This window comes from Rhagoletis zephyria, unplaced genomic scaffold (assembly GCF_001687245.7).
Source record: "Rhagoletis zephyria isolate East Lansing unplaced genomic scaffold, Rhagoletis_zephyria_1.1 Rzeph_scaffold_06172, whole genome shotgun sequence".
Classification (NCBI taxonomy): domain Eukaryota; kingdom Metazoa; phylum Arthropoda; class Insecta; order Diptera; family Tephritidae; genus Rhagoletis; species Rhagoletis zephyria.
Window position 1 is genome coordinate 1 of NW_016163255.1, and position 25,692 is coordinate 25,692.

General features: G+C 35.3%; 1 protein-coding gene across 1 annotated transcript in view; it reads left to right on the forward strand.

The window, feature by feature from the left end:
• Positions 1 to 4,614: 4,614 nt before the first annotated feature.
• The window catches only part of Zasp67 (Z band alternatively spliced PDZ-motif protein 67), a 24,730-nt gene continuing 3,652 nt past the window's right edge, over positions 4,615 to 25,692 (forward strand). The window contains exons 1-8 of the mRNA XM_017628739.1: positions 4,615 to 4,713; positions 11,590 to 11,741; positions 11,816 to 12,097; positions 12,169 to 12,424; positions 12,487 to 13,108; positions 13,168 to 13,355; positions 15,655 to 15,875; positions 22,988 to 23,026. Coding sequence (XP_017484228.1) covers positions 4,615 to 4,713; positions 11,590 to 11,741; positions 11,816 to 12,097; positions 12,169 to 12,424; positions 12,487 to 13,108; positions 13,168 to 13,355; positions 15,655 to 15,875; positions 22,988 to 23,026 — 1,859 coding nt within the window. The remainder of the gene's footprint in view (positions 4,714 to 11,589; positions 11,742 to 11,815; positions 12,098 to 12,168; positions 12,425 to 12,486; positions 13,109 to 13,167; positions 13,356 to 15,654; positions 15,876 to 22,987; positions 23,027 to 25,692) is intronic.

The window sequence follows — 25,692 nt, forward strand, 5'->3', positions numbered from 1 at the left end:
GACAGTCTGTCGCCTACTTGTTACCCTGTATGACTTTACAGTGCGGGCCCATCAGTTGAAAATTTGTGTGTTATTTTAGGGAGCTTAATTTCTCTACACATTCATACACAGTGGAGCCCGATTGTATAGATTTGCGTTAGCACCTAAACTGTTCGCTTTAAAGACGCTGGCGTATTCTCCGTGGTAATGAAGGACATGTGCTTTGAATCATAGACTCCCATCCTTAGACCTTCGCCATCTTTTGAATCATACCTTTAGGTGTAGTTGCCTAAAATTGCCTAAACATTTTAAATTTCGGCAAAATAATAAATAGGTGTCGTTCACCACTTTATGAAAATTAGGAAAAATGTCACAAATTTTTACTAATATGTAAATCGAACTCCTACACTTCTCTAAGACATAATCAAGATAGATATTCGAAGTAACTGTGCTATTCAGAATGAACTTAAGGCAACGCTTATATGTAAATAACTTTATTCGCAAAGTGTTGAAATAGTTGTTTGCATAGCTAAAAAACAATATAAACTGCATAAATAGTTTATTTTATCACTGCTAAACTTCTTTTAACGTTATTACCAGTTTTAAATACCTAAATTTGGGACAATTAAAACTAAAGAGCCATTGTCTAAGTTTCAGTGGCCAATGAGGCCAGTATTTAGATTCCGAATTAATTTACTAAACAAATTGTAAATTGGGTTGGGAACATTTTTTGCTCCACCAAGACATGTAGCACTTTTTACAAAATATACACTGTTTCACGTTTTTGTTTCAACATTTGGAGAAATTAGGTGGGACGGTTTTGCAAATAACGGATCAAAATTAGTGCTGGGCAGTGTCGATACCAAAAGTTCTCAGAACTCGATTTTCAAAAAGATCGACCGCACTCGATTTTTAAAGGTATCGATACTGAGTACTCCAAACTCCAAAGAACTCAGTACTCAAAAAAGAACTCGAAATTACTCAGTATTCACTAAAGAACTCGAAAGTATTCAGTACTCAAAAATACTCTGTACTCAGGATTGATTCAATTTGCTCAGTATTAAGTGTCGAATAGATACTTAAAAGTACCGTGTTTTCTTTGCATTTACCGGTATTCAGAAATGATTTTACTCAATTTGAAATTTCAATAGTTTTCAAGTACAATACTAATTTGAATAAAATGCTGCCAGCTTTTGAGATTTCTACACTAAGCACTGAAATGTTACTGAAGTCAAGTCCTTCTCCACTTGGTCTTTACATCGCAGTGGGGGCCTCCTGCTCTCTCTGCCACCACCATCGGGTTCGATGTTGAATACTTTCACGACCGGAGCGTCGGTCTCCCCTCGGATCACATGACCAAGCCANAGCAGCTCGTCGTTTCATCGTCTACTGGTACTCGCTGTTGCCAATGCGTAAAGAAAGGCCCGTAAATCCTCGGCAAAATCGTTCTCTCGAGTAGTCCAAGAGCCCTCTCATCGGATGTTGTCATTGTCCATGCTTCTGAGCCATACACCAGCACGGGCATTATGAGTGACTTAGAGAGTGTGGCTGTCGTACGTCGAGAGAGGACTTTACTCCTTAATTGCCTAATCAGTCCAAAGTTGCACTTGTTGGCTAGAGTGATCCTGCGTTGGATTTCGATGCTGACATTATTATCGGTGTTAATGCTGGTTCCCAACCAAACGAAATTCTCCACTTTCAGGATTATAATTATAACTGTTATCAGTGACGTGGGTTCCAAGGAGCGATGCGCCGACTCTTTCGTTTCATAACAGGAGCTACTTCGTCTTGCCTCTTTTACCACCAGAACCATCCGATTTGCTTACTTATCCAACTAGAAAAAGGCAGATCACACTTCGCGGTTTTTGTTACCAATTACGTCTTTGGCATCGGTAAACGTCAGAAATTGCACGCTCTTATAGTAAATTGTTCCAGAGCGATTCAGTTCTGCGGCTCTTATTATCCTCTCCAACATCAGAGTAAAGAAAGCACATGGAAGGGAGCCGCCCTGCCCGAAACCCCGTTCGGTAACGAACCTGGTGGTATTGCTCAACATCATACAACGTCGTCCTAGATTCCGTATTTCTAAACTCTACGGTTATATGGGCAAATTAACGAAAACTTGATTTTTTACAAAAATAAAATTCACTTTAACATTGTGAGGTACACGTTTGGAACCTTTGGAGGCCCATTCATAGACGTTTTGTAGCAGTAATGTATCTGCGTTATTCGTTTTTAGTGATGACCCAAATATAATTTATACTATAATAAAACTGTAGAAAATTCGTGTCTCTACACTGAAAATTTCTTTTTTGATACTAAATACGGAGGATTTAAGTTTATAAAATTCTCCATAAACCGTATATACATCACTTTTTCCTGGGTCTGATAGCTTCGTTCCAGATTTTTTTAAAAGAAAAAATTAATTAATTCATACTTCAACACTTCAATTTATAAAATAACGAAGTTCTGCGTAAATTTTTTTACAAAAAAATCAAGCTACTAATGAAGATGCAAGGTTTTTTTGTATGAAATATTAAGAAGAAAGAATGTTACTCATACGCCATGTGCATATCATACGTTATATAAAGTGGATGGATATCTTAGTAGAAACATTTTTTAAGCTGAATAACGGTAAATTAAAAATATCCCAAAATATTTTCCATTGAAACAAAAACTCGATTTTCGATTCTACATCGGTAGGGGCATTCGGTGTACGAAAAAACTACACAAACTTTTAATGAATATTTTGGATCCAGAATTCAGGGCAATTTCGTTGCTTTTCCATTTTTATACGCGCGTGCACTTGTGCACAAGGGTATTATAACTTTGTTCACATAACGGTTGTTTGTAACAGACAAAACAAATCGAGATAGATATAGACAAATGTATACATAAATGATCAGGATGAAAAGAGAAATCGATTAAGCGGTGACCGTCTGTCCGTCCGTCCGTCCGTCTGTGCACACGATAACTCGAGTAAAAATTGAGATATCTGAACGAAACTTGGTACGTGAACTCCTTTCGGTCGTAGGACGGAAATGGGCAAAATCGGACAATAACCACGCCCACCTCCCATAAAGCGGTAATTCGGAGAAATACAAAATCTTCGATAAATCAGTAAATATTAAAGCTAATTTATTCAAAATTGATGCTTGCAACAACTCTTTACCAAGAAATATGTTTGTAATAAAATTTTGGAAAATGGGTAACCGTTCTACCAATTTGTACCAAACTCGGTATGCTTATTGTACTTGCCACATAAAAGCAAAACCTTGAAAATTATTGAAATCGGACTGAAATTTAGGCGCTTTTCATGTAACGGCAAATTTCAGAAATGCTTGAAACTTCAATATTTCGACAATTTAGTTGACGCTAATTTACTTAAAATTGATACACCCGGCTTACCATGTAGCATTATTTTTCGGAAAGGTGAAAATCATGTATTTAAGAAAGGTATAATATAGCCTTGTGCAGACGGATCTCGGGTAATGAAAATAAAATGCTTTCAATCCTAAACAGCGGACACTTCTACGCACAAAACGAGACTATATTAGCTAACAGCTAAAAATTTAGGTAAAATGTATAAATCTGAGTTTTGGTATACATCTTTATTTGCAAAAATCTATAAATCAATACCTATTAATTGTACGAAAGACGGAAATTTTATGGCAATAATGCGTCGCCGATTTTTTGTTCGCACTTTTGTTTCGCAGCGAAATTTCCGATAATAGCCGATAACAATACTCAGACAATAAACTCTAAATCCAATACAGCCAAATTGCATCAGAACAAATTGAATTTTGTTTAATAAAAACAGGCAGTGAACTCGTGCCACAAAAAAACAAATAGCACAAAAGAGATTCGGTGTGAGACAGCAAAAGCAAAACAAGAGAAAATCAATAAAAATAACAAATAAACGGATAAATAGAGACATAAGGGGCAGAAGTTGCGACAAAGCCGTACACCGACGTCAACGGCAACAGAAATAAATTATCGCCAACATCTTAGTGTCCAATCAATGAGAAATTGCTGTCAGCCAGTCACGTCGACACGGCAAATTCTGCTGATTGCCCGACTGGCAAACTGAGCGGGCGCCTACTAAGTGGCAAGTGCAAGTTTATTGGCTAGCAAGTCACACTCAACAGCATAAATTTCATTAACAGCCAGCAACGAGCTAACGAAGTTGCATGAATGAACGCTGAGAGAAGACACATAAACACATACTGCTTAAATTGGTGTGCAGGTGTATGTACATATGTATTTAGTTAGTTGTAGGTGACAAGAGGAAGGAAGGAATGAGGAAGCGAATGATGAACGAGAGGCTGTTGGTCTTCGAAGTAGCAGCGATTCAACAAGTTTCAGCGTTGCCAGCAATCATCTAATCAGCAGCACAGCTGCCTAAATGCGATAAGAGCGCTAGTAGTCGCCCGATGGACATCGCTGCCATTCCGCAATTTCCAATCGCCACTTCAATAACATCCACTGTAGAGGAGTATCTCACACGTCTGGCAGACAAGTGATTGCCAATAGCAGCAAAACCACCAATCTAATTGCACGGGAAATTTATTAATTATCGAAAATATATTATCGACGCTTAGCAGAAGAACGTTTCAATAAATTCAGACACACAAAATGGTGATTGATATTAAAATGTGCCGCTTCGATAATGTGCCTTGGGGGTTTCGTTTGGTCGGTGGTGCTGATTTCGAATTTCCGCTGACGGTGGTTAAGGTTAGTACGCACACACACATACTCACATATGTATGTATGTATGTATACGTGTGCGCGTTACGGGCCATGAAAGTTAAATTTATGCGTGGAAAATTTAACTTATGACGTACATTTTGTGGCCACGGGAGCTGTTGTTGTCGTAAGCCTACTTGTTGTGTGGCGAATTTTCTCACAAAGCCCAAAAGTTGGTGAAAAAATGTGTAAATGAAAAATTTTTGTGGTCAAATCAAATTACGTAACTTTGAAATAAGTTCGTTAGTGGTGCGTTCGAGCAACAAAGTGTACAGCAAAAGTTAATGCATACAATACATACATACATATATAGTACATATCGTCCCCTCAATATAACAATAGCGTATAATTTTTTTTGGGTTTTGAGAAAATCGAGTTTAAAGTTTTTGTTTTTTTTTTTTTTTGAAGGAAATTTTTGAACAAGAAATTATACACCATTTTTTCCAATGACATTTTGACCCACTTTGTGGAAGTAGAATTTGACGAAATTTTGACCAGACATAGAATCAATGATGGAGATTCTAAATATGCAATAAAAAAATAATGGCGTATGAGCACATACGCTATTGTTATATTGAGGGGACGATATATGTATGTACCTACACATCGTGGCGAAAATATAAGTAGGGAACATACGATTTAGCATTCTTTGACTATTTTTCTTTCGATTATTTAATGTATATTATTTTCTTAGTAAAGCGTTATCTAACAAAAAGTCAAAATTTCAAACCTTGTATAAAAATTTACAAAAATTGACAAAGTTCCATCAACATTTCGATGATTTTAATTGTTACACTTCTAACAGCCGGTTGCGCCAGTAATTTAAACTGAAAATGATTTTTTTATTTTCTGTCAATTTCCACATAAAATTCAAAAAAGTAAAATCATTTTTCATTTAAATTGCTTTCATGACATTTCCTATAAGAAATATTCTGAGTTTCCTGTTTTGTGGCCCATTCAATTTTATTATAACAAAATGCAAATTTTAAGTGGCTCGGACTTAAGGTTATTTTTTTTAATTTTTTTTTGTGGCATGTGTTGCTCATTTTCGCCATACAAAAAAAATTCGATTATACTGTGGGTGGAAAAAATTGCAAAAAATCAACGGTAAGTTCGGGCTACTGAAGACTTGGACTTTCTTTTACCAAAATTTAATGACCTAGAAAACTGCATACTCAAAAAATTTTTTTTAATCTGATAAAAATGCTTAAAATTTGAATGAACATTTGTTAAAATTCGTCGAATTTTTGTAAATGTTCTAAAAAGTTTGAAATTTTGTTTTACAAGGGTTTGTTTAGATCAGGGCTGCTCAAAATTTTTATACTGAAATGAAATCACAATATATGTATGTACAAAATTTATTGGTACACAGAGATTTTTTTTTTGTAATTAGAATGAAGCTAAAAAGTACAAGTTTATTTTTATTGCACGATCAGTTAATGAAAATTCTTAGCAATGGGAGTATTTACATATATGTGGAATAATACAGTGCGTAAAGAAATGATAGCGCCTAGCCACTACGCTGAAAAGTTCCAAAATTTAGTGGGAGTAGTCCGTGCACATATTAACATCATATCGCAAGCTCAAGTTTTCCATCTTCCTTAGGATACGCCTCGCTCAAAAAAGTCTCACTTTAAAACGTTAGTAAATGCTAGCACCATTGAAGCTATATGCAATAAAATTTAATGAGAGCACATTAAATCAATTGTGGACAGGAGATTGGAGTTTCTCCAACCTTAATTTATTATTTTTATTAATATATTTTTTCCACCGGACAATGGTTGACATTTTCACCTCAAAGTAACGAAATTTATTTTTTTCTGCAATCCGACGTCGGAAGAATGTCTGCAATCCTATCAACTTTACGCGGTGTGATGCTCCCAGCGATCTACATTGAATTCAGATTGGAAATCAATCCTTTTTCTATATCCCCTTTGAAATTTTCCGAAATGTTTAGGTGGCAAGTTACAAAATGACGTTGCAAGTAATATTTCGTCATTCGTTTAATAATTACAAAGCACAACAAACACTACGCTTTACACTCAAAATGCTTGCAAAAAAAATCTCGCGCTCGCACACTTTAGTGAACGCCATATATGTTTTTTTCCAATAAATTTCGTTTTCACTTTCAGTATATACGAATTTAAATCAATTTATATTATAAATTTTTTTCAGTGCTGACACATTTTTTAGAATTTTTTCATTCAATTCTTTTCGTGTAAGGCACTTTCATATGCATTGTGTTTATATTTCAGGGCATACGGGAGGGTAAAAAATTGTTTGTATATTTAAAGTGTAATTTGCTTATGGAGTGAGCAGCTCTGGTTTAGATAGTAAGCAATATTTTCATAAAAAAGGTAATAAACATTTTTTAAACAAAGAAAAAAGCCAAAACTTGCTGAAATAACTCTTACCTATTTACATTCCCGCCACCGTATATGTACATACATACATAAGAGCAAAAAAGCGAATACACACTTTTTCATTTTCATTTTCGATTGCAATGGCATTGGTGGATAAGAAATTAAAGCGCCGATTTTTACGCTCGCTTCGTAGTAAACTGCAGCATGCTACAGCTTTAAGAGCATTAATGTGAATTTTGTCATAAAAGAAAGAGCACTTTAATGGCGAGCCACTTGCTCGACGAAAGCTAGCATGGCGACAAATGAAATAATAATTAAAATGGCTTTTCGTTTGCATTAACAGGCCATAAAATATTTTATTATTATTGGCAATCAACACGCAAGAATGCGGTGAGCAAACAGCAAAGGAATACATACATACATACATTCATACGTCAAAAGTCAAACACGCCTCATTATCGCTGTCAAATATATGTACGTATGTATGTACATATATGAGTTGAGCAAAGGATTCGCCTTACATTTTGGCCGTTGTGTAAATATTTGCATATACATATGGTACACTGTTGTACATATATCTACTAAGATTACGTACATACGTACACACATTTACATATACATCGGTAGGTATACGGTAAACATTTTATGTAAATATGTATGTATTTAATCAAAAAGTCGGCCAACCATTTACCTTCCTCTCTTTCCAATCACTCAAACCATCCATCATCACACCGCCATTATTGTCAGCTAACTTTCGCATGAATGTCCGCACTTCGTTCTTCTCCTTTCTTTGTCCTTTATTCATTCATTCTGATTACCATACGCTGGCTTGTTTGTATTTTTAATTACGTACCTTCTGTTAACTCTTCCACATGGCCAAGCGTATAAAAACAGCACTAGACATTTTGTGCGAAAAATAGAATTTCAAAATAAATAGAAAAAAATTGAGAAAGAAAGAAGGGCGAATAAAGAATTTAAGAATAGTATTCTAATGGTCTTAAAGACTACTACAGTTAGAATGGGTTCTGAAAAAAATTTTTTTTTAGTTTCACTTTTATTTCAACATATTTTGATTAAAAGAAAAATACTCATAAAAATTAAATTTTTTATAAAAACAGGGTTGAAGTCTTGAAATTCCTGCCCGTAGATTGTTTGTAAGTCAAATATGAGTGGCATTGTGCTACTATGATAGCACGGCCGAGTAATCATAGCCAACTTATGTACAGTAGTCGAAAAAATTACAGCCGCACCAAATTTTGACAGGTTTTAAAATATTATTTTTGTTGTTATTTAATTTCGATTAGTTTTTTAATAGTTCGTTATTTACCAACATCCGTATGCGATATTTTAGTAAGTTTTGACTATTTTTCTTTAGTTTTTTCAATGTTTTTTATTTTTGTTTTATAAAAGTATAACTGATTACTTAACACAAATCTAAATTTCAGACTTTGTGCAAAAATTATGAAAATTCTCCAAAGTTTGACCAAAATTTCTAACTTCTTGATCAGAGTCTTTAGACAAAATTTTGACATTCAGTCAAGGATTACAAAATTTATTATATTTTATGACGTCCACCAAAATATTTCGGAAAAATATTAAGATTTACGTGAGCTGGACCGATTTGAAAATACCTCCATAAATGGTGTTTTTAATAGTTTCTTAAAGAAATTTTTGAAAAAAAGTCCCTCAGACGACAAAAAAGTTTAAACTTAAAAAATCTGCATAAAATTATTTAAAAATATTTTCAACACAATCATATATATCATATCAATGAGATTTTTAATGCAGTTTTTCAACTTTTTTCCAAAATTGTTTTAAAAAAACTTGAATAACTGGGCCAAAGCTAATCCGATTTAGACTTGTGAAGTATTATTGAAAAGTATTTTCTCATCATTTTTATTTTGGTGTAAAAAACTCGTTTAAGTACTTTTTTTACGACACTACAGCAAAATGATAACTAAAGGAAACCTATTTTCGCAATTTGACAAACTCCAAATTGCTTCTAGACCCGTGGTTTGTTTGGCAAATGTGCTTACAATTACTGGTAAAATCCTCCTATGCTATACGCCTATAGTCGAAAAAATCTTCCATACAAATTGACCCGTCCTAATATACATACATAGTAAAGGTCTGAAACAATCGATAGCACTATCGGCACTATTGATGGTTTCGGCGAACGTATTGACCATTGATGGTTTAGACAAGTGGTTCCCAACGTTTTCCAACTGCCGACCCACTCTCCTTATCGTAATACATAACTATACGCCCATGGTGGACTAAAAACCCTAAATTTATCGCATCCCTTCCTTATGTATCCATAATTTACAGCCAAATATTGCAAATATGTATACAATAGACTGGTGCTTAAAAATTAATTCCATACCGCCAGGAAGAAAAAGTGTCCATTTAGCCTTAATGCTTCCAATAAAAAATTTGGTGGCAATCGGATAAAAATTAGTGGCGCGAAACTTTCCCAATTAGTTTACTATAATGCCTGATTTCCATTGAAATATGCTATCTAGAAAGTCCAAAATCCATTGAAAATTGCGATAGTTGCAGAAATAATACTTATTCTTCTTCTTATTATTTCGCGCTGTAACCGCCCAAGCGATTTTTGCCAAGTTCAACAAAGCACATCAGTCGTTTCTCTTCTATGCCAACTGACGCCAATTGGAAATGCCAAGTGAAGCCAAGTCCTTCTCCACGTGGTCTTCTCATCTCAGTGGTGGCCTCCCTCTTTCTCCTCTACCACCAGTGGGTTCCGAGTTGAATACTTTCAGAGCTGGAGCGTCGGTGTCCATTCGAACGAATATATATATATATATATATATCCATAGAGTTTTCGGAAACGGCTCTAACGATTTTGATGATATTTTGTAGACAGATAATGTTTTGGATTTTAAGGTTATCTAAATAGGCATTATCTCCGAGAAGACTCGTATAAGATTGCCACCTATTCGAACTATATAATAATAAATATAATATATAATAAATAATATATACGCTCAAGATATGTACTATTCATTCCAGCATATTTCCGAATAGGGTTCCACCTAGATTTTAGAGTAAGAAATTTACTTTATAGATATCGAAATGCAAAATATGTTTTTTATTTCCAAAATATTTTTTTAAAGCTATCAAAATGACAAATATTTGATATCCAAACCTTGAAAACTTTAAAAAGTATTTGACGGAGGATGCAAAGCTCAGTGAACCTGGTACTGGAAAAATTATATGGGTATCAAATGAAACAGAAAAAATTTAAGTCTTTTGGTTCACATGGACAAATACCTATTGAAAATATTCTTTTAATTCATTTTATATTTCTAAGCTAGTAAAGTTGAAAGGGCGAAATTCAAGGATTTAGTCGTTTGTAAATTAATTCTTAACAAAAAATTTTTTCAAAAATACTTATTGCTTAAAAAAATTTGTTCTTTCCTTTTTAGGTCATTATAATTTCTAAGACCAATCAAATCGTTCGAAACTGTAAGAGTACATTGATTTTACGCCATTTAAGTGATATGCGGGCTCAGGATTAAAAAATAAAAATTTAAGAACTTAAAGAATATGCAAAATACTTAAATAGCATAAATAGTATTTTAATAGTATTGAGCGTTTTTGGGTTGATCCTAAAAAATTATATTGTTCTCAAAAGAGAATAACTCATTTTGGCGACCTCTTAGCATAACGGCAGAGACGGGTGATTCAGGGAGGACCATTTGAGCTTAAGGCCTAGCTGCTATAGCTCCTAACACATATAGCTTATAAGATTTATGTTGTAAGCTAATTTTATATAAATAAATAAAATAGTCGGGTTCCGGCGTTGCATATATATTTTTTTTTGATATGGTTTAATATAAATACATAAATTTTGTCACCTTTATCTCGTTGTATCACTTCAAGTTTCGAATTTCGTTTATCCCCTGGCGAATTTGCGTTTTCTTCTCATTTATATTGTCATGCTCTACATATTTAATAAAAATACGTAAATACAACACATACATACATACATACATACATACTTTTTTATTTCCTCCTTTAACTTAAATACTATACGAGTAGCATGCCAATTTTTGTCGGCAGTGTATCACCGCTGCCCCACCCAATGTAATCACTGGGCCGCCAACTGTCAATTGCGACGCATGCAATACGTCAGTGTCTAGCCAGACAAGCAAATAAACCGAGAGGAAGTTTCCACAAAAGAAGGAAGAAATGGGTGCTCAACGGCATTAAACAGCAGCAGCAGCAGGCGCACGCTCGGACACACGCAAATGAAGCTGTCGCATTCACTGTCACGTATGACTCGTGGCGGCTCGGGGTAGAGAGTGGATTTTCGAAAAAGTTCATTACCAAAATTAACTCACTGACCTAGCAAACAGCAAACGCCACTTGACTCGGCGTGCAAACGAATTTTTTATTCGATTTTGTACACAATCCTTTGTTGGTGTTTGATTTTCTCATAATTTGTTAATTTGTGGCATTTTTCTTTCTCCGAAATTAGGTCAATGAGGGCAGCATTGCTGAGGAGGCTGGCTTGCGTGAAGGTGACGTCATTGTGCGCATTAACGATACCGCCACTTCGCCGCTCTCGCATGACGAAGCAGACAAAGTTATTAGGCAATGTGGAAATGTATTTTTCATCGGTGTAAAACGGTAATTAGAACAGCCTTTAAATTGTGCGTTCGTGCAAATTTATTCAAATGCTTTTTGTTCGTTTTGTGCTACAGTGATGGGGAGGAAGAACTGGTGCCGAAGATTTTCCCCGTTTTGGGGGTTGACGAACGTCCTACTACACCGCAAGCTTTCCTTGATATAAGTGGACGCAAAAGCCCTATTCCACGTCAGTTAGCAGTTGAGGAGCCAGATTCTCAGACGGAGTACTTACCCGAACTAGCGGAACGTCCATCATCGGTGCTTTCCGAGCAAACTGAAATCAAGTTGGTTGAAGAAGAGATTGCTGCCGTGCTTTCTGGCGAATCGGAGGTGCTACAGGATCATAACGTTTTGGGGTTAGTTCTGTGAAGCAGATATGCATGGTGTGCTGTGGACTTTGTTTGTTAACTTAGATTTATTACATTAGCGTAAATTTCTACAGAATATTCCCCAAGCCGGGCGTTTGTATGGCTAGTGATGTGCTGCGTACACTAAATGAGAGCGCTACGAAAACCAAAGCGGAAAAGGATAAGGAGAATAAAAAGTGGTCAACTTTTTTGGTGAAGCCAGATCGACCCATACCGAAGAGCAAGGAACAGATCGAGGCTGAGCGCAGAGCGGCAAATGCGTACAAAGTGAAGATTGTCAAGTCGGCACCAATATCACGTTCGCCATCGCCAATGGTAAGAGAGACTATTGAAGGGAAAATAAAATTTTAATTCAAATATCTACGATTTATGTACAGCCACAACCACCGCCACCAGAAACACCAATAGAAACAAAACTGCCAGTTGAAGAAAAACAACCGTCTCCGCCAAAGGTAGAAGAAGTTAAGGAGCCACCACCAAAAGACAGCGAATTACCGAATTTAGAAGAAGTTAAAATTTTAGTGGAGCCACCAGCTGAGGAGAACGGGAACGTACAAGTATCGCTAGAAAATGAGCAAAAACTAGTAGAAGAAAATGTGGAGAAAGTGCAGGAGACCAAAAAGGAGCCATCCCCACCAGTCGAGTCGACACCCTCAACAGCAGCTGAACAAAACGGGGAAGGGCTTGCCACCACAAATGCTCCTGCTGAATCTAACCTCCCAGTTCTACAAGAACGCGAGAAGACTGAAGAAGAACTGGCACTCGAACGTCAACTGGCCGACGTACAACGCCAACTGGCCGCTCTTTCCTCACTACCATCCACCATACAAGCCACACTCGATGCCGTAACAAAGCAATTGGCCGCATTGTTGCCAGCTTTTCAATTGCAATCAGCTATCGCTGAACCACAGCGAGTAGACGCTCCAGCACCAGCTGAAACGCGTGCCATTAATTTGGAAAATATTGAGGAGGCCGTTGAGGTGACCAAAGCTGAAGAAGGTCTGTGGCTTAAGGCAGATGTAAAATGGAAAATTGTTAACGAAAATATATTTTTATAGCACCAAAGCGCGATAATAACGATAATCACGTCGATACTGTACCCACTGAAGCAGTCACGACCCCTGAAACAAAGGAAAGCGCTCCGGTAGAAATTTCAGTTTTGGACCCAGTGAAGAAGCAGGAGGCTAAGCAGAACAGAGAAGATATGCAGCAGTTGGAGGAAGAACAGAATGCGAAGAAGCAAAAGGTGAGTCTGAATAATAGATTGTGTAAATTGTGCCAATCTACACACCCATAAATGGCAAAGGATGGTTGCTTTTTGACACAAATAGTTTGTGCTATACTTTGTATGTTTTTTTTTTTTGTTTTTGAGAGCAGAAACCCAGATTAGCCGAACTATGCAGAAAAGTTTTCTTTCATTGAAATATCGAGTGAAATTGACCTCAAAAAATTACAAGCTTAAAACTACTTACCAATAATTTATTGCGGAAATCGAGTTACAAAAATTATAAAAAAACGCCTTTGTTTAAAATTGCAATCAATTAGCTTGTGCATTAAAATTGGACTGTTTGTGATACTGCAAAACGTTCTATCTCACTTATTTCCTTAGCACCAATGGCTTAAGATGTGCGTTTCCTCGTTTCTTGTAGATTTAAAAGCTTCGAAGTACTTTTCCATTTAAATTACGCAAAATTTGGCAAGAGACTGATCTCGTATAGGAGGATCCATCTAGACTTTTTCTAATTTTAAATGAAACACTTAAAACCGAACTGACTGTCGGAACCTTTATTATTATCCGAAAGAACGATCTCGGTTATAGACTTCTTAAAAATAATTTCATTCAAATGTCGGCCACGACTACGCTGTAGGTGGTCCATTCTGAAGGTCCAATATTCGATTACTCTCTCCAGCATTGCTCAAATTACGTGAGTAATGTTGGCTTATAAGTTCTTAAACACAGCTGGTTTATCGACGAAGAATTTTATGTTCACATAACCCAAAAGAAAAAAATCCGGAGGTGTGATATAATACGACAACTTGCTGAAACCAAATGTTGCGGACATCATTGGTTTCAACTTCAGGCAGCATAAGGCCCGTTATCATGGTGCGGTAGGGCTCGCCTTTGATGGTTATATTCTGTCTGCAGCTGACATGACATTATTTTTAAAAAGTAAATTACAGAGATTGGGTTTTAATAGAGATTCCGACATCCATTTCTGTTTTTAGTGTTTTATTTAAAATTAAATGAATGGTCTAGATGGAGCACCCATTTTATATATTTTATTTCCTGGAGCATAGAAAAATTCGTTTAAGACCAGCTTACAAGTGGCGAATGGCATACTGATGACTCCTTTTTATGAAATACATTGCCTAAGAAGACAAATATTCTTATAAAGCCACCATAATAGTTATTAATCCTCTCCTTCAGGAGATTTTGTTATTAACTTCGAACTATTTGTGAAAATTTAAATGTTGCCGGGTGGAGTGCAATTACTTTTCACGCACCATTTCCTGCTTAGGATTTCCATGGACAATTTTCTAACCAGATTCAAAGTTTGGACACACCGGTCTGTGCTGACTGGTAGACCACCAAAGTTGCCCAAGATAAATATATGATGATTCTAACAGTTCCGACACCCATTGAAATGCCTTTTTAAAACAGGCAAGATCTGCCACCACTAAGTATTTTAATAATTTAATTCCGTCATACATGAGCAACGGGGAACTAGTGTAACAAGCGCGTGAAATCAATATTTCTGATTTTCCTATTCATTTTTGATAGAGCCTTCGACTAAGATGATACCTAGTTTTACATTTAATCCGTTTTCCGCAATAAATCCTAAATGGTTACAAGCGTATTAAATAAATGTCTCACAAAATATGTTTTTCGTTCACTTCTATCAATCCAAAAATTTACCCACAAAAGTTTTAAACACGTGATTATCCACTAAATAATAGCCCTATTTAAAGCTTTTGGTCTTTTACAGCGGCAAACAGTACGCTTTGAATTATGAAGATGAAAAATTAAGCCAGAGCGTGCTTTAACAAAATCGGCAGCTTCCCAAAAAATCCACATGAAGTATCAAAAAAGTTTTCACAATATGAAAAAAAAAACTTGTTTTCAAAAAGCTGAAAAAAGGAGAAATTATGTAAATAAAGCACTAAAGTTTTAGCATTTCCTTGCAACCATGAAATTATAGTAAATGCAAATATAACAAAAAGTCAATTTAATTAAAATACAGAATTGTGTTCAGCACATCAAAAGATATATAAGAACCTTAAAGTTTATTATCAATCAGCCTACACACTTTCTTCTTCTTCACAAACTTACTTATCTACACTCATACATAAATAATTAAAATGAACTCATAAACTAACACCTACACTTTTATAGCAGCACGTCTACATACATACATACATACATACATATATACAATATATGCAGACGATCAAATGCACAAAGCATACACACAACTCAATTTACATGTATTTGTTTGTGAATAAATTGACCGAAAATTACATAAAACTGGCCCTAAAACTGGCAGCGTAACGATGTCATCGAGGAGCTCGAAGAGGAGCTGGAGCGCAATCACAATCCCAGCCGTCGTTCGAAACGTGCCTTTGGCCCATTAACGCCATCCTCGGAACGGCCGCTTGTTTTGCCCGGCGGTAGACGTTGGTATCGGCCTAAAGATGCATACAATGATGAATTTATAGCGGAAACATTAAGTGCACAAGCGGAACTCATAACTGGCACTACATTGGGGTAATTTATAGTCCATTTTCTTTTTAAATTTGAATTTATGTATTATTAATGTAAGCATGTACTAGCATGTTTGAACACTGGAGTAATCACTGAACTCAACCATTGACCTGGTGGAGAAACATTGGTAGAAGTTTTGTTTTTTAACAACAAAAATGTTTATTTAAAATAACCGCTTACTATATTTTTTGTTTAATTCGTGAATACCTCCATTGCTGATCATTTGGGGAAATTCATAACCTTATAACATATTATGTTGCATGTTAGTGATCTTAGGAGTACATAATATATGTACATCATTTCACCTTCTGACAATAGATCATCACTCTTCGAAAATTTGTAATTCAAAATTTAAAATTGGTGCTATTTAAATTCTGGTTAATTTTTACCAGGCACCGAAGACACGTTTTCAGTTTTGGTTTAGTTCGGCATGATAAAAAAATTTGAATCAAGAACGTGCCCACAAAAGAGCCTAATGGGAACAAAAATATTGAGAGATTTGAAGGGGAACAAGTGAAAACAAAAGGTTCGGGAACGCTTCCGTAAAGAACAAAATGCGAACAAAACTCTCGGAAACGTTCTCAAGAAGAACAGAATGAGAACAAAACTTTCGAGGAGTTCCAATTAAAAAAAAAACAACAATCAAAAGCCTGGCGAACGTTCTGCTAGAGAACTGAACTAGAGCAAACGTTTTGAGAAATATACGACGAGAATGGGAGGGGCATCTGCGTGTTGGGATGAAAAATCGTTTCAGTGAAAACCACGAGTGTTAATTCCAAGCCATAAGAAAGCTTAATCATTGCAATTTTCAGATCATTTATCATTAGGGTGAACAGTCCATTTATATAACAATTTTTCATTTTCTGTGCAAGAAAAGTCCGTGTCTTAAGTTATGTGTCAGCTCTTTTTTTTATTAATTTTAATATCCAAATATTTCAAGCTATTTGAACACTAGGAGAAAAATTTTGTTCTTGCTTCTTTTCTTCGCCAATAGCTCAGAGAATATTTTTTACAGGGCTTTGTTCTTATATAGTAAGTCCCATTGAGAATGTTTACACGAACGTCACATTATTTTGCAGAATTTTCCGTGTACCTATTTTCAAGTACTAAATTACAAGCTCTTAAATAAATTTGGATTTCAAAATTTAATAACTATTTACTTAGTTACTAAACTTTTTATATTCATTGACGTTCTGTTGACCACTCGTATTACCTCATGAATTCCTTTTGGAAAATTTAACGGTTAACAGGTATATTCTGAGCTTTTAGCAACAATTTTGTAACCGTTAAATAGAGTTGAAACGGTAACTTTTGTTAATAAAATTTTCGGCTGTAAAATGTTCACCAATACTCCGAATAGGCCTGTAAGACTCCCACAAACCCTGGCAGTTATGGATTTGCTAGCTAATTAAGTAGCAAAGAGATTATTGCTGGTGCTTAGACAAGTTATTCCTGGGAAGGCTTAAGTTTGTCAAAAAAGTTTCGACCACGACGATTCATTAGCAAATCTATTTCTAGAAATAAACCTTAGTATTCGAATACATGGTAAGTTAGTTAATAAATTGGGTGCAACATAACACGCAGCACTGCGACCTAGAAGATCGTTTGTATCTAACCTGAGTATTCACAAAGAATGTGCTTTGACGTTTCGCTTAATTTAAGACAGAGACGGTAGATGGTTTTCTGAGCAAGCTACATATCGAGCCCTAACCGACAAAATAACGTAAGCGACATTTTTTTTTCTTTTTGATGCAGATGGCCATATAAGGCGACCCTACCACCTTGCAAAACTTACCTATAAGGTAACAGAAGGGCTGACTTCCAAAATGTTAATTGCTTTGAAAACGTACAAAGGATAATGTACCATAATGCCGAACTGCAAAATATTGACAATTTATATTTTTCAAAAACGCATCCGAAAAGTTATCGAAACGGATCGCTAGAGTAATCAGCGCATCAGAATGAAAGTTGAGGCTTCGTTTGTTGTTGGTTACCATTCGTGTTTTAAAAATGGAAAATTCAGAATAATTATTCATTGCTATATTGAATATTTAAAATATGCAATGTATATGGTTGCAATGTGTGGCAACTCTGTATATACAAACAGTTTGAATAGCGCAGTATAACAGTATCCAAACATTGTATTGATACGTTTTGGAAGTCAGCCAAGGTCTCCGAGGAGACCAACCGAGTCAGTGAAAAGGTTCCGGCCCACAAGGACAAAACACTCCTTTAAAAGCCCGAAGGTGAGAGGGCCGTAAGAAATTTCTTCCAAAATAGTAATTATATAGTTAGTCAAGCTAATATGCTCTTGGCTTGACGAATTCCTGCGATGTTACGCCAATGCAGTGCCAATTTACTACTTTCCTTTATGAACGCCTCCTTTATCGCACTGGAACTTACCGTAAGGAAGGGCTCCGGTTCTATTGGGATCAAAGTAGCAGCCAGTCTGGCTAGCTGATCGGCTTATTCAATTTTTTACTCCCATGCAATCTGGTACCCATATTATTTGGGCAATATTATCCTCATCAAGGAAATTAAGCTTTTCAATGCACTCCGTTCCGCCCAACTATCACTTAGTCCCACAATAACTGAGGGTATAAACTTCCGCTTGAAAGATGCTAGGGATGGTTTCCAAGGTTACTGACAGCTTCGGTTTAGGGTCATATACGCCTTTTCCAATGCCCTCAGGGGTCTCGCCTGGACATGTACCTCCAATTTAGAGGTAATCCAGGCAGCCTTGTTGTATATGTATATTGACTTTGACGCTTGTTTCGAAGACCACTACTGTGGACATATCTGAGAGTTTTAATATTTTTTTCTTCTTTCTGTCTAATTTGGGTCGAGCAAATGGATTATTCATATTTATGAGAAAGAGAAAGTGTAAAAGAAAGAGTACAAAACTGAGAAAAAGGGAACAAAAAAGGAAGGATATGAAAAAAATGTAAACCATTCTATTTAGGTATAATGCGCGCTGTAAATTTTTGGCGTTAGAAACGCAACTGTTAGCGTTCTAATTAATTGCAATTAAATTTCAAAAACTGTTCAAAATAAAGAGTTATTCAAAGCGATAACTTGCAACAAATCCCTTTCTTGCAAGCTTTATAGCTGCCTTTATGCTTGCTTTTCAGCTGAAACTCGCTTCTGTCTCTGATCACGCTTGAAGCACTTGCTCCACTTTACATTATTAAGGAAAATTCGTCAAGAATTTAAGGAAAATATTCTTTATCACAACAAAAAAGATTCTGAATGAATGAAACGCATGAATTAATAAAAAAATATTTACCTTTTTATAACCATGGAACGTATGCAGTAACCACAAAATCTGTAAATAGATAAAAGTACATTTTTGGTAACTAATGTGTTACAGTTTTTAAAATAATCTTCGAATCTTATAGGAATAAACAAAAGTGGTTAAAAGCGTTCTTTCCCATTTCTTTTTACATTTTGATTTATAAAAATGTTTGAAGAGAGAAAACTTTAAAAATTTCTTAATCGTATTAAGTTTAGAAATAAAGCTTTTCTTTGTCTTTTTAGAAGAATCGTTGTCACTTCATGTTAATGTATTGCGTCAACAAAGTTTTAAAATAAATTTAAAGAGTTAAAGCTTCGGATTTTTCCAAAAGCGTTCGGCATATTTAATTAAAATTTTCTAAAATGGTCTGTAACCCAAACGAAGCGAATATTATTTTTTCCAAAACCTATTTATGTATAATCAATAAAAACTTATTCTAAAATTTGTGTAGCTAAAATATTTCGCTAAATATTTAATCCGGACACATATAAATAGTGCATATTTTTGTAAAGATCTTCACCCTCTAACCCTCCTATAAAAGTTTTGTTAGTTTAAGATGCTACTGCTATTAATACCAGCTCGCATAAGTTTACGATTTGGCCGAAGATACATCAAAACGCTTACTCTACTTTCAGCCAATTCGTAGAGATACCGAACATGAGTAGTTGCCGTACAAAAAAGCCCTTGCGATTTTGTCATGTCTTACAGCCAGTTTCACTAAACTTTTTAAGTGAAAATTAACTTTAATTAAATTTTTTAATTAATTCTCATTTAAATTTTTTTCAGCTTCAATAAACTATTTATTTAAGTGAGTAAAAGGTGGTTGTAAAACAGACTAGGCCAGCGAAAGCTTTCATTTGTACTGAGAGCTTTTGAAAGCTTTAGCACGCTGTGTTTTAATAGCAGGGCTGGTATGCAAGTAAGCAGCAGATACACAATGATCAGGTGATTAAACGTGTAACACCTCTGAGTTTGGTTATTCAGACTTAATTTTTATTTAAGTAAAGAGCATAGGTCACTTAAATCAAAATTAAAAACAAATTAAAATGGATTAGTGAAACTAAAATTTCGAAAATCTAACTTAAATGAATCTGGTGAAGCTGGCTGTTATTATGGCCACATAAGCGTAGGGGGACTAAACTCACCACGTACGTGCTTTTTTAATAAGAACTCCCTAATCATGAGCTTGTCAGTGAAAGTGATATGGTGATAGTCTTTATTTCAAGCTTTCTCGTTTGCATTTCACAAACTGCTTCACCATCACATAGGGTAATTTGCAGCAGTTCGCACAGCCATTAGACGCAGGTTGTCAGCAGCTTCCTAGTATACAGCGTCTGATTTGATCTTAGCGTCTTTCGGATCTGGGTTACGGAATGGCGAGTTCCTCACAATTTACTTACATACGTATATGTATGTAGGTATCAAATTTGTGAGCAAAACCAAAAAAACGTTGTACTTGTTTATTTTTTAACCTTAAATTCACAACTTCAAATCGATACAAAAAAGAAATGCGGTAGATATTTATTCATATTTTGACCTCTTTTAATAATTGGTCTCATTCCCATCACTTTTTGATTGTTGCACTGTGTAATTATTTTGTCGACGATACCGCGACTAGCCAAAAATGTAGCTGTGACCAGATTACATATATTTCTATTTTTCCAGAGAGAGATAAGGTTCATCCTCTTCTTTTATGTCAAACTCGTACAAATTCATGGTGTCGCTGTAACGATCGAAAAATTCATGTTGCCACTGACAAAGCATTTAGATTATGAAAAAAAAAAACAAATCGGAAGCTGTAGCCGTCGGATAAATAAATTTGTAAGTGGTGATGTGATTCCTCGAAAGTGTGAAAAGGCAGATTTTTAGATTTTTTTCATTCCTTTCCGTCGTCGCACCTCATAAACAGGGCTGCCAATTTAGCTCTTTTCCCGTCATATCTGGCTTTTTCGAAGTCCATTTAGTGGCAGAAAATAAGAAATTGCGGGAAGCGGAAAATTCAGCCTTTTGGGAATTTTCTTGATAAATTTTTAGCTTTTTCCATATATTTAAAATCACAAGATAATTTAGATTACCAAATAATTTCGATACGATTAGAAAAGTTAATATGTGTTCAGTGGGCAATGTTTACACGCATCGCAAGAGAATATAGAAGACATTCTACAACATCTTAATTACAGTGATGATATCATAGAAAAAATAATAATTCAGTTTAACAGAACTAATTTTGTAAAATGCAATAATACATACATATACATATGTAGGTAATACAATGCAATTCAAACTTATCTTGATGCAGATGGCAACAAATTTTTTTCCGATCTGTCGGAATTTGCACTTCATTTAATTTCGCTACCTTGGCCTAATGCAGACCTTGAACTTTATTCAGCCAGTTAAACTTGGTGAAAGCAAAGGTACGCAGCGATATACACTTATATATAGTTATATTAACTTTTATTCTTATTTTTCATTTCTTATGAATTTCGATTCCATCTGTATTATTTTATTATTAATTTTAATTTCAAATAATGTTTCAAATGAAACGCTAAAAATTACGTTAATATAAACCTATTAATTTTTCAGCTTTTTTTTGTGGGATCTAGCATTTTTCTAGCGGGTTTTTGTAAAAACCTGGAATTTTTTATTCCAAAATAGTTGGCAGCTTTGCTCATGAAACAGCTTGGTCTTAAGCGGTCTGAGCCAGATGCGGTTTTCCTGGGCCTGGTGTTTGTGTTTTCTGAAATCGGTGCCTTAGGATTTTATTCTATTCTTTTTTGTTTTTAGGAGAATAACCAGTATTCCTCACTGCGAGAGGCGATGGCGTATTTTCCGTGGTGTTTCCTCTAACTTCTATATAACGTTTTATTGCGAACTAAGTATGTATGTATGTTTGGAGCCTTACTAATTGCTCTTATAAAGCAATCCGGTTGGCTCTTTAGCTCCACTTTGATTTCGAGGGCTTTAAGTGTAGTGTTGCAGTTTTCCTCACTTTTGCCTTTACTTATGTAAGTAGGCATTTTTAAACTTTCTAGTCAAAATGTCTCTACCGTTGGCATAAAGGGAGTATTCATTAAGTATGCTACAGTTCCTAAATACTCCTCGCGGTTTTTTGTAATGGTGATTAACGCACATCACACCTATTGCTGATAGCCGAGCTTATGACTCCTCTAAAACAGGCGAAGAAAAATATTTTCCCTAAAATTTCACTCTGGAGCTTATTGATCTAATTATGTATTCGAGTAGTGTAGCAGTCTCTGCAAAGTCTTACCAGTGCATTTAGGCAAATATAAAGTTATTAAAAATCGATATAATTTTTTTTTTTTGAATTCAAAAATACGAGCTACTAAGTATTGTAAATAACGTTTTACGCTTTAAAGCCATATTCTTCATATCTCCTAATGCAGTAAATATATTATTTTATATTTAAAAGTAACAAATACCTGCAATTTTAGCAGTTTCCTTTCAAAATTTATTAAAATTATACGCAAGATTGTACATATGTGTACTAGAATGTAAGTGCACATTTTTGTTTGTATCTACTTATATGTAAATGTTATTGTGCTAATAATTTAAAATCATTTTAAATTTTTCATTTTCCAAATCATTTAATCAACTTTCATACATACATACATTCATAAAATTGTTTGCTCTCGCACATGAATGACGCAATCGACTACAATAATTACAACTGCAACTACAACAAATCAAATTCTATTTATGTACGTGTACACCTGCATACGTTCATTTTCATCGCAACTACATACATATGTATCTATGTATGTATTTATTCATCGGCATTCGGATGCATTTTCAATGGAAGTTGTACATTTGAAAGTCCATTACTCGGCTACGATCCAAGGTATGAATAGATATCTTTCAATTGATAAATATCTAACTGTTGTGGTTCGTTTCGCCATATGTTTACATATTTTAATATTAATATTTTCTATACATTTTAATAAATGTTATTCGTAGTCTGTGTGTATGTACATATGTACAGTTTGCATGAGTATAGTTCGAGTATTGTTGTAATGGCTATTTGCTGATATTTCTACATTTGTAATTTCGAAATGCCAATTTTCATTTCAATTAACTTTGCATGCTTTCTATTATAACAAACTACTCACATGTATGCATTTTCGTATCGATGGTGCGGCAGATTACATTCGCCTTTATTCATCTATGGCTAAAGAAAATATTCACAATAGTTTACCCTTACATATTTAAATATGCATGTACATTCAGGAAAGTAATAACTGCCGTTAAGAAAAACTTCTGCAAAAAAAAAATAGTCTAGTTCGGGATGACTCCATTGGGAGTCGAAAAGGAACAGAACTTTTGACCTTTTTATATAAAGCGCAGTATTCCATATTTTCGAGTTGTTTTTTAAGGTATACCAGCTGTGACCTACGCATGTATTTAAATATATTATGCTAACCCTAAAGAAGTCTGTGAAACCTTAGGCTAGTTATAAAGTTAAGCACTTTGGAGGGTGTCATGTTTCAGATTTTGTATGGAGATAATAATCGTTCTCAAAGCTGTAGATATACGTATGTATGCTCGTATAAGGTAACTTGGAGTATATGTCCTGAGGTTCGCTCCACGCAGAGAACCTGTCGTCCATCTTATCGAAATGGCCGATTTTAAAATGCTGTTAACTTAGCTCGCAGTTTCCTATCAGGTATCCACTGCTACTTCTTAGCCCCTGCCGGCTAAGGTTAACCAGTTGTTCAGTAACTTCACGAGCGATAGTTATGAAAGATTTGGGTTGCCTTTAACCCTTTGGCATATGACAGTGGGTTGTAACCTGAGAATTGTCCGATTTTGTCAGGAGCACTCTGCCGTAATCCCTTGGATGGGTCACAGACAGGCTAAGGGCCATGGATGGCCTATTCGGATCCGAATTTTCCTGTTTATCCAATACAATTTTGCAATAGTGTTCTAGCCTTGATGCAGTTTTACGCGAGTCCAAGGCTTTTTTATTTTACCTGACTGTCAGACGTGATGTTAAGTGTGACGTGAAGACAATCCCCGGCACAGATTTCAATTGCAAAAATTTCCGCTTGCAATATGCCTGGATATGTGTTCATCAGTAGAGCTTTCTGAAATGTAGATCCAAATGGGCCCATTGTGTTACTACCGTTTGACACCGTTCAATTATCCTCACCACTCCGTAACGCTGATTAATCTCATCAGCCATATTGCGACGGTATTTGAAACCTCCTGCCTGCTTCTACATAGTGCAAGGCATTTATACAAATTGGGGCCGGGACCTTGCCTCTTATGGGCGATCGAACGGTGATGAACTTTGTTTAGTTAGTTGAATATCCTTACTCAGAGCACTAAATCGAGCGAGTTAAATCGAGAGTTTACCTGCAGTGCAGAGCATATGATCTCTCAGTACCAAGCCTACAACGGTAGATGACAAAATAATCTACATTGCCATTGTTGACAACAGCTTTTGCTAATGAGCGATTGTATATATCTACTCTAAATAAATGTTGATGAATTCCTTAGCCACACTGCTCAAATAGGCTGAAAGCCCGGTACATACGCAATATAAAGTCAAGGCCGTATCTAAGAAAAGTCGCCGAACACGGTGTTGGCATGAGGCGATTTTACAGGCAACTTTTAATTGAAAGCAATAATCGCGTGGTGTGTACGGCCTTTCAACTAATCGCTTCCAATGAAGGTGGGGAGCAGCCAACTTTTCATTCAACTAATCGCCTCTAAAATTGCCTGAAAAATCGCCTCATGCGAACACCGCATAACTTCGGCAATTTTTATGCGATTGCAATAAATGACATATCAGTTTAATTGAAAACGGATTTAATTTTAGATAGTACTACATATTTTGAATTTGTGAAAGTTAGTGATGGTCAAAACTTAAAAAATAAGAAAATATGTTTTTCCCCCCGATGAAAAATCCGGACAATCCAAGTCTGACAATAAATTATTAAATATCATTTCGAAGGCCTGTAAATCCACTTCTCACAACATGTTCGTTCTTTAAGATTACAAAAACCGTATTTTCTGACCTTAAATGAAAAGTCGCGACCTCCACATGTTTTTTGAAAAATCTATGAAAATAGGCNTTTTTTGAAAAATCTATGAAAATAGGCAATAATATATCTCATAGAAAGGAAGGAAACTTGAACTTTAAAAAAAAAAAGTTTCGATGGGCACCCTAATATACATACTTATATTCTTTTCAAAGTTTTTATTTATTTAATTGTATGCATTTCGCTTTTCAATTTATTGTAGTTTTCTTTTGTGTAAGTATATCTGAGTGTTTCACTAACATCTACATTTCTATTGTATGCATGTAAGAACAATCGTATTCACCATTCATCTCTATTGTATATCTTTGCAAATTATTTAATATTTCCATAGAATAGTGTTTTTGGCACGTGTGTTTGTATGTATGTACGTACATATGTATGAATTTCAGGTGTTACTTCCTACTTTCAATGTATTACTACATACACTTTTTTGGTTGAACAAGTAGTTTGGTTCATCTCTAGT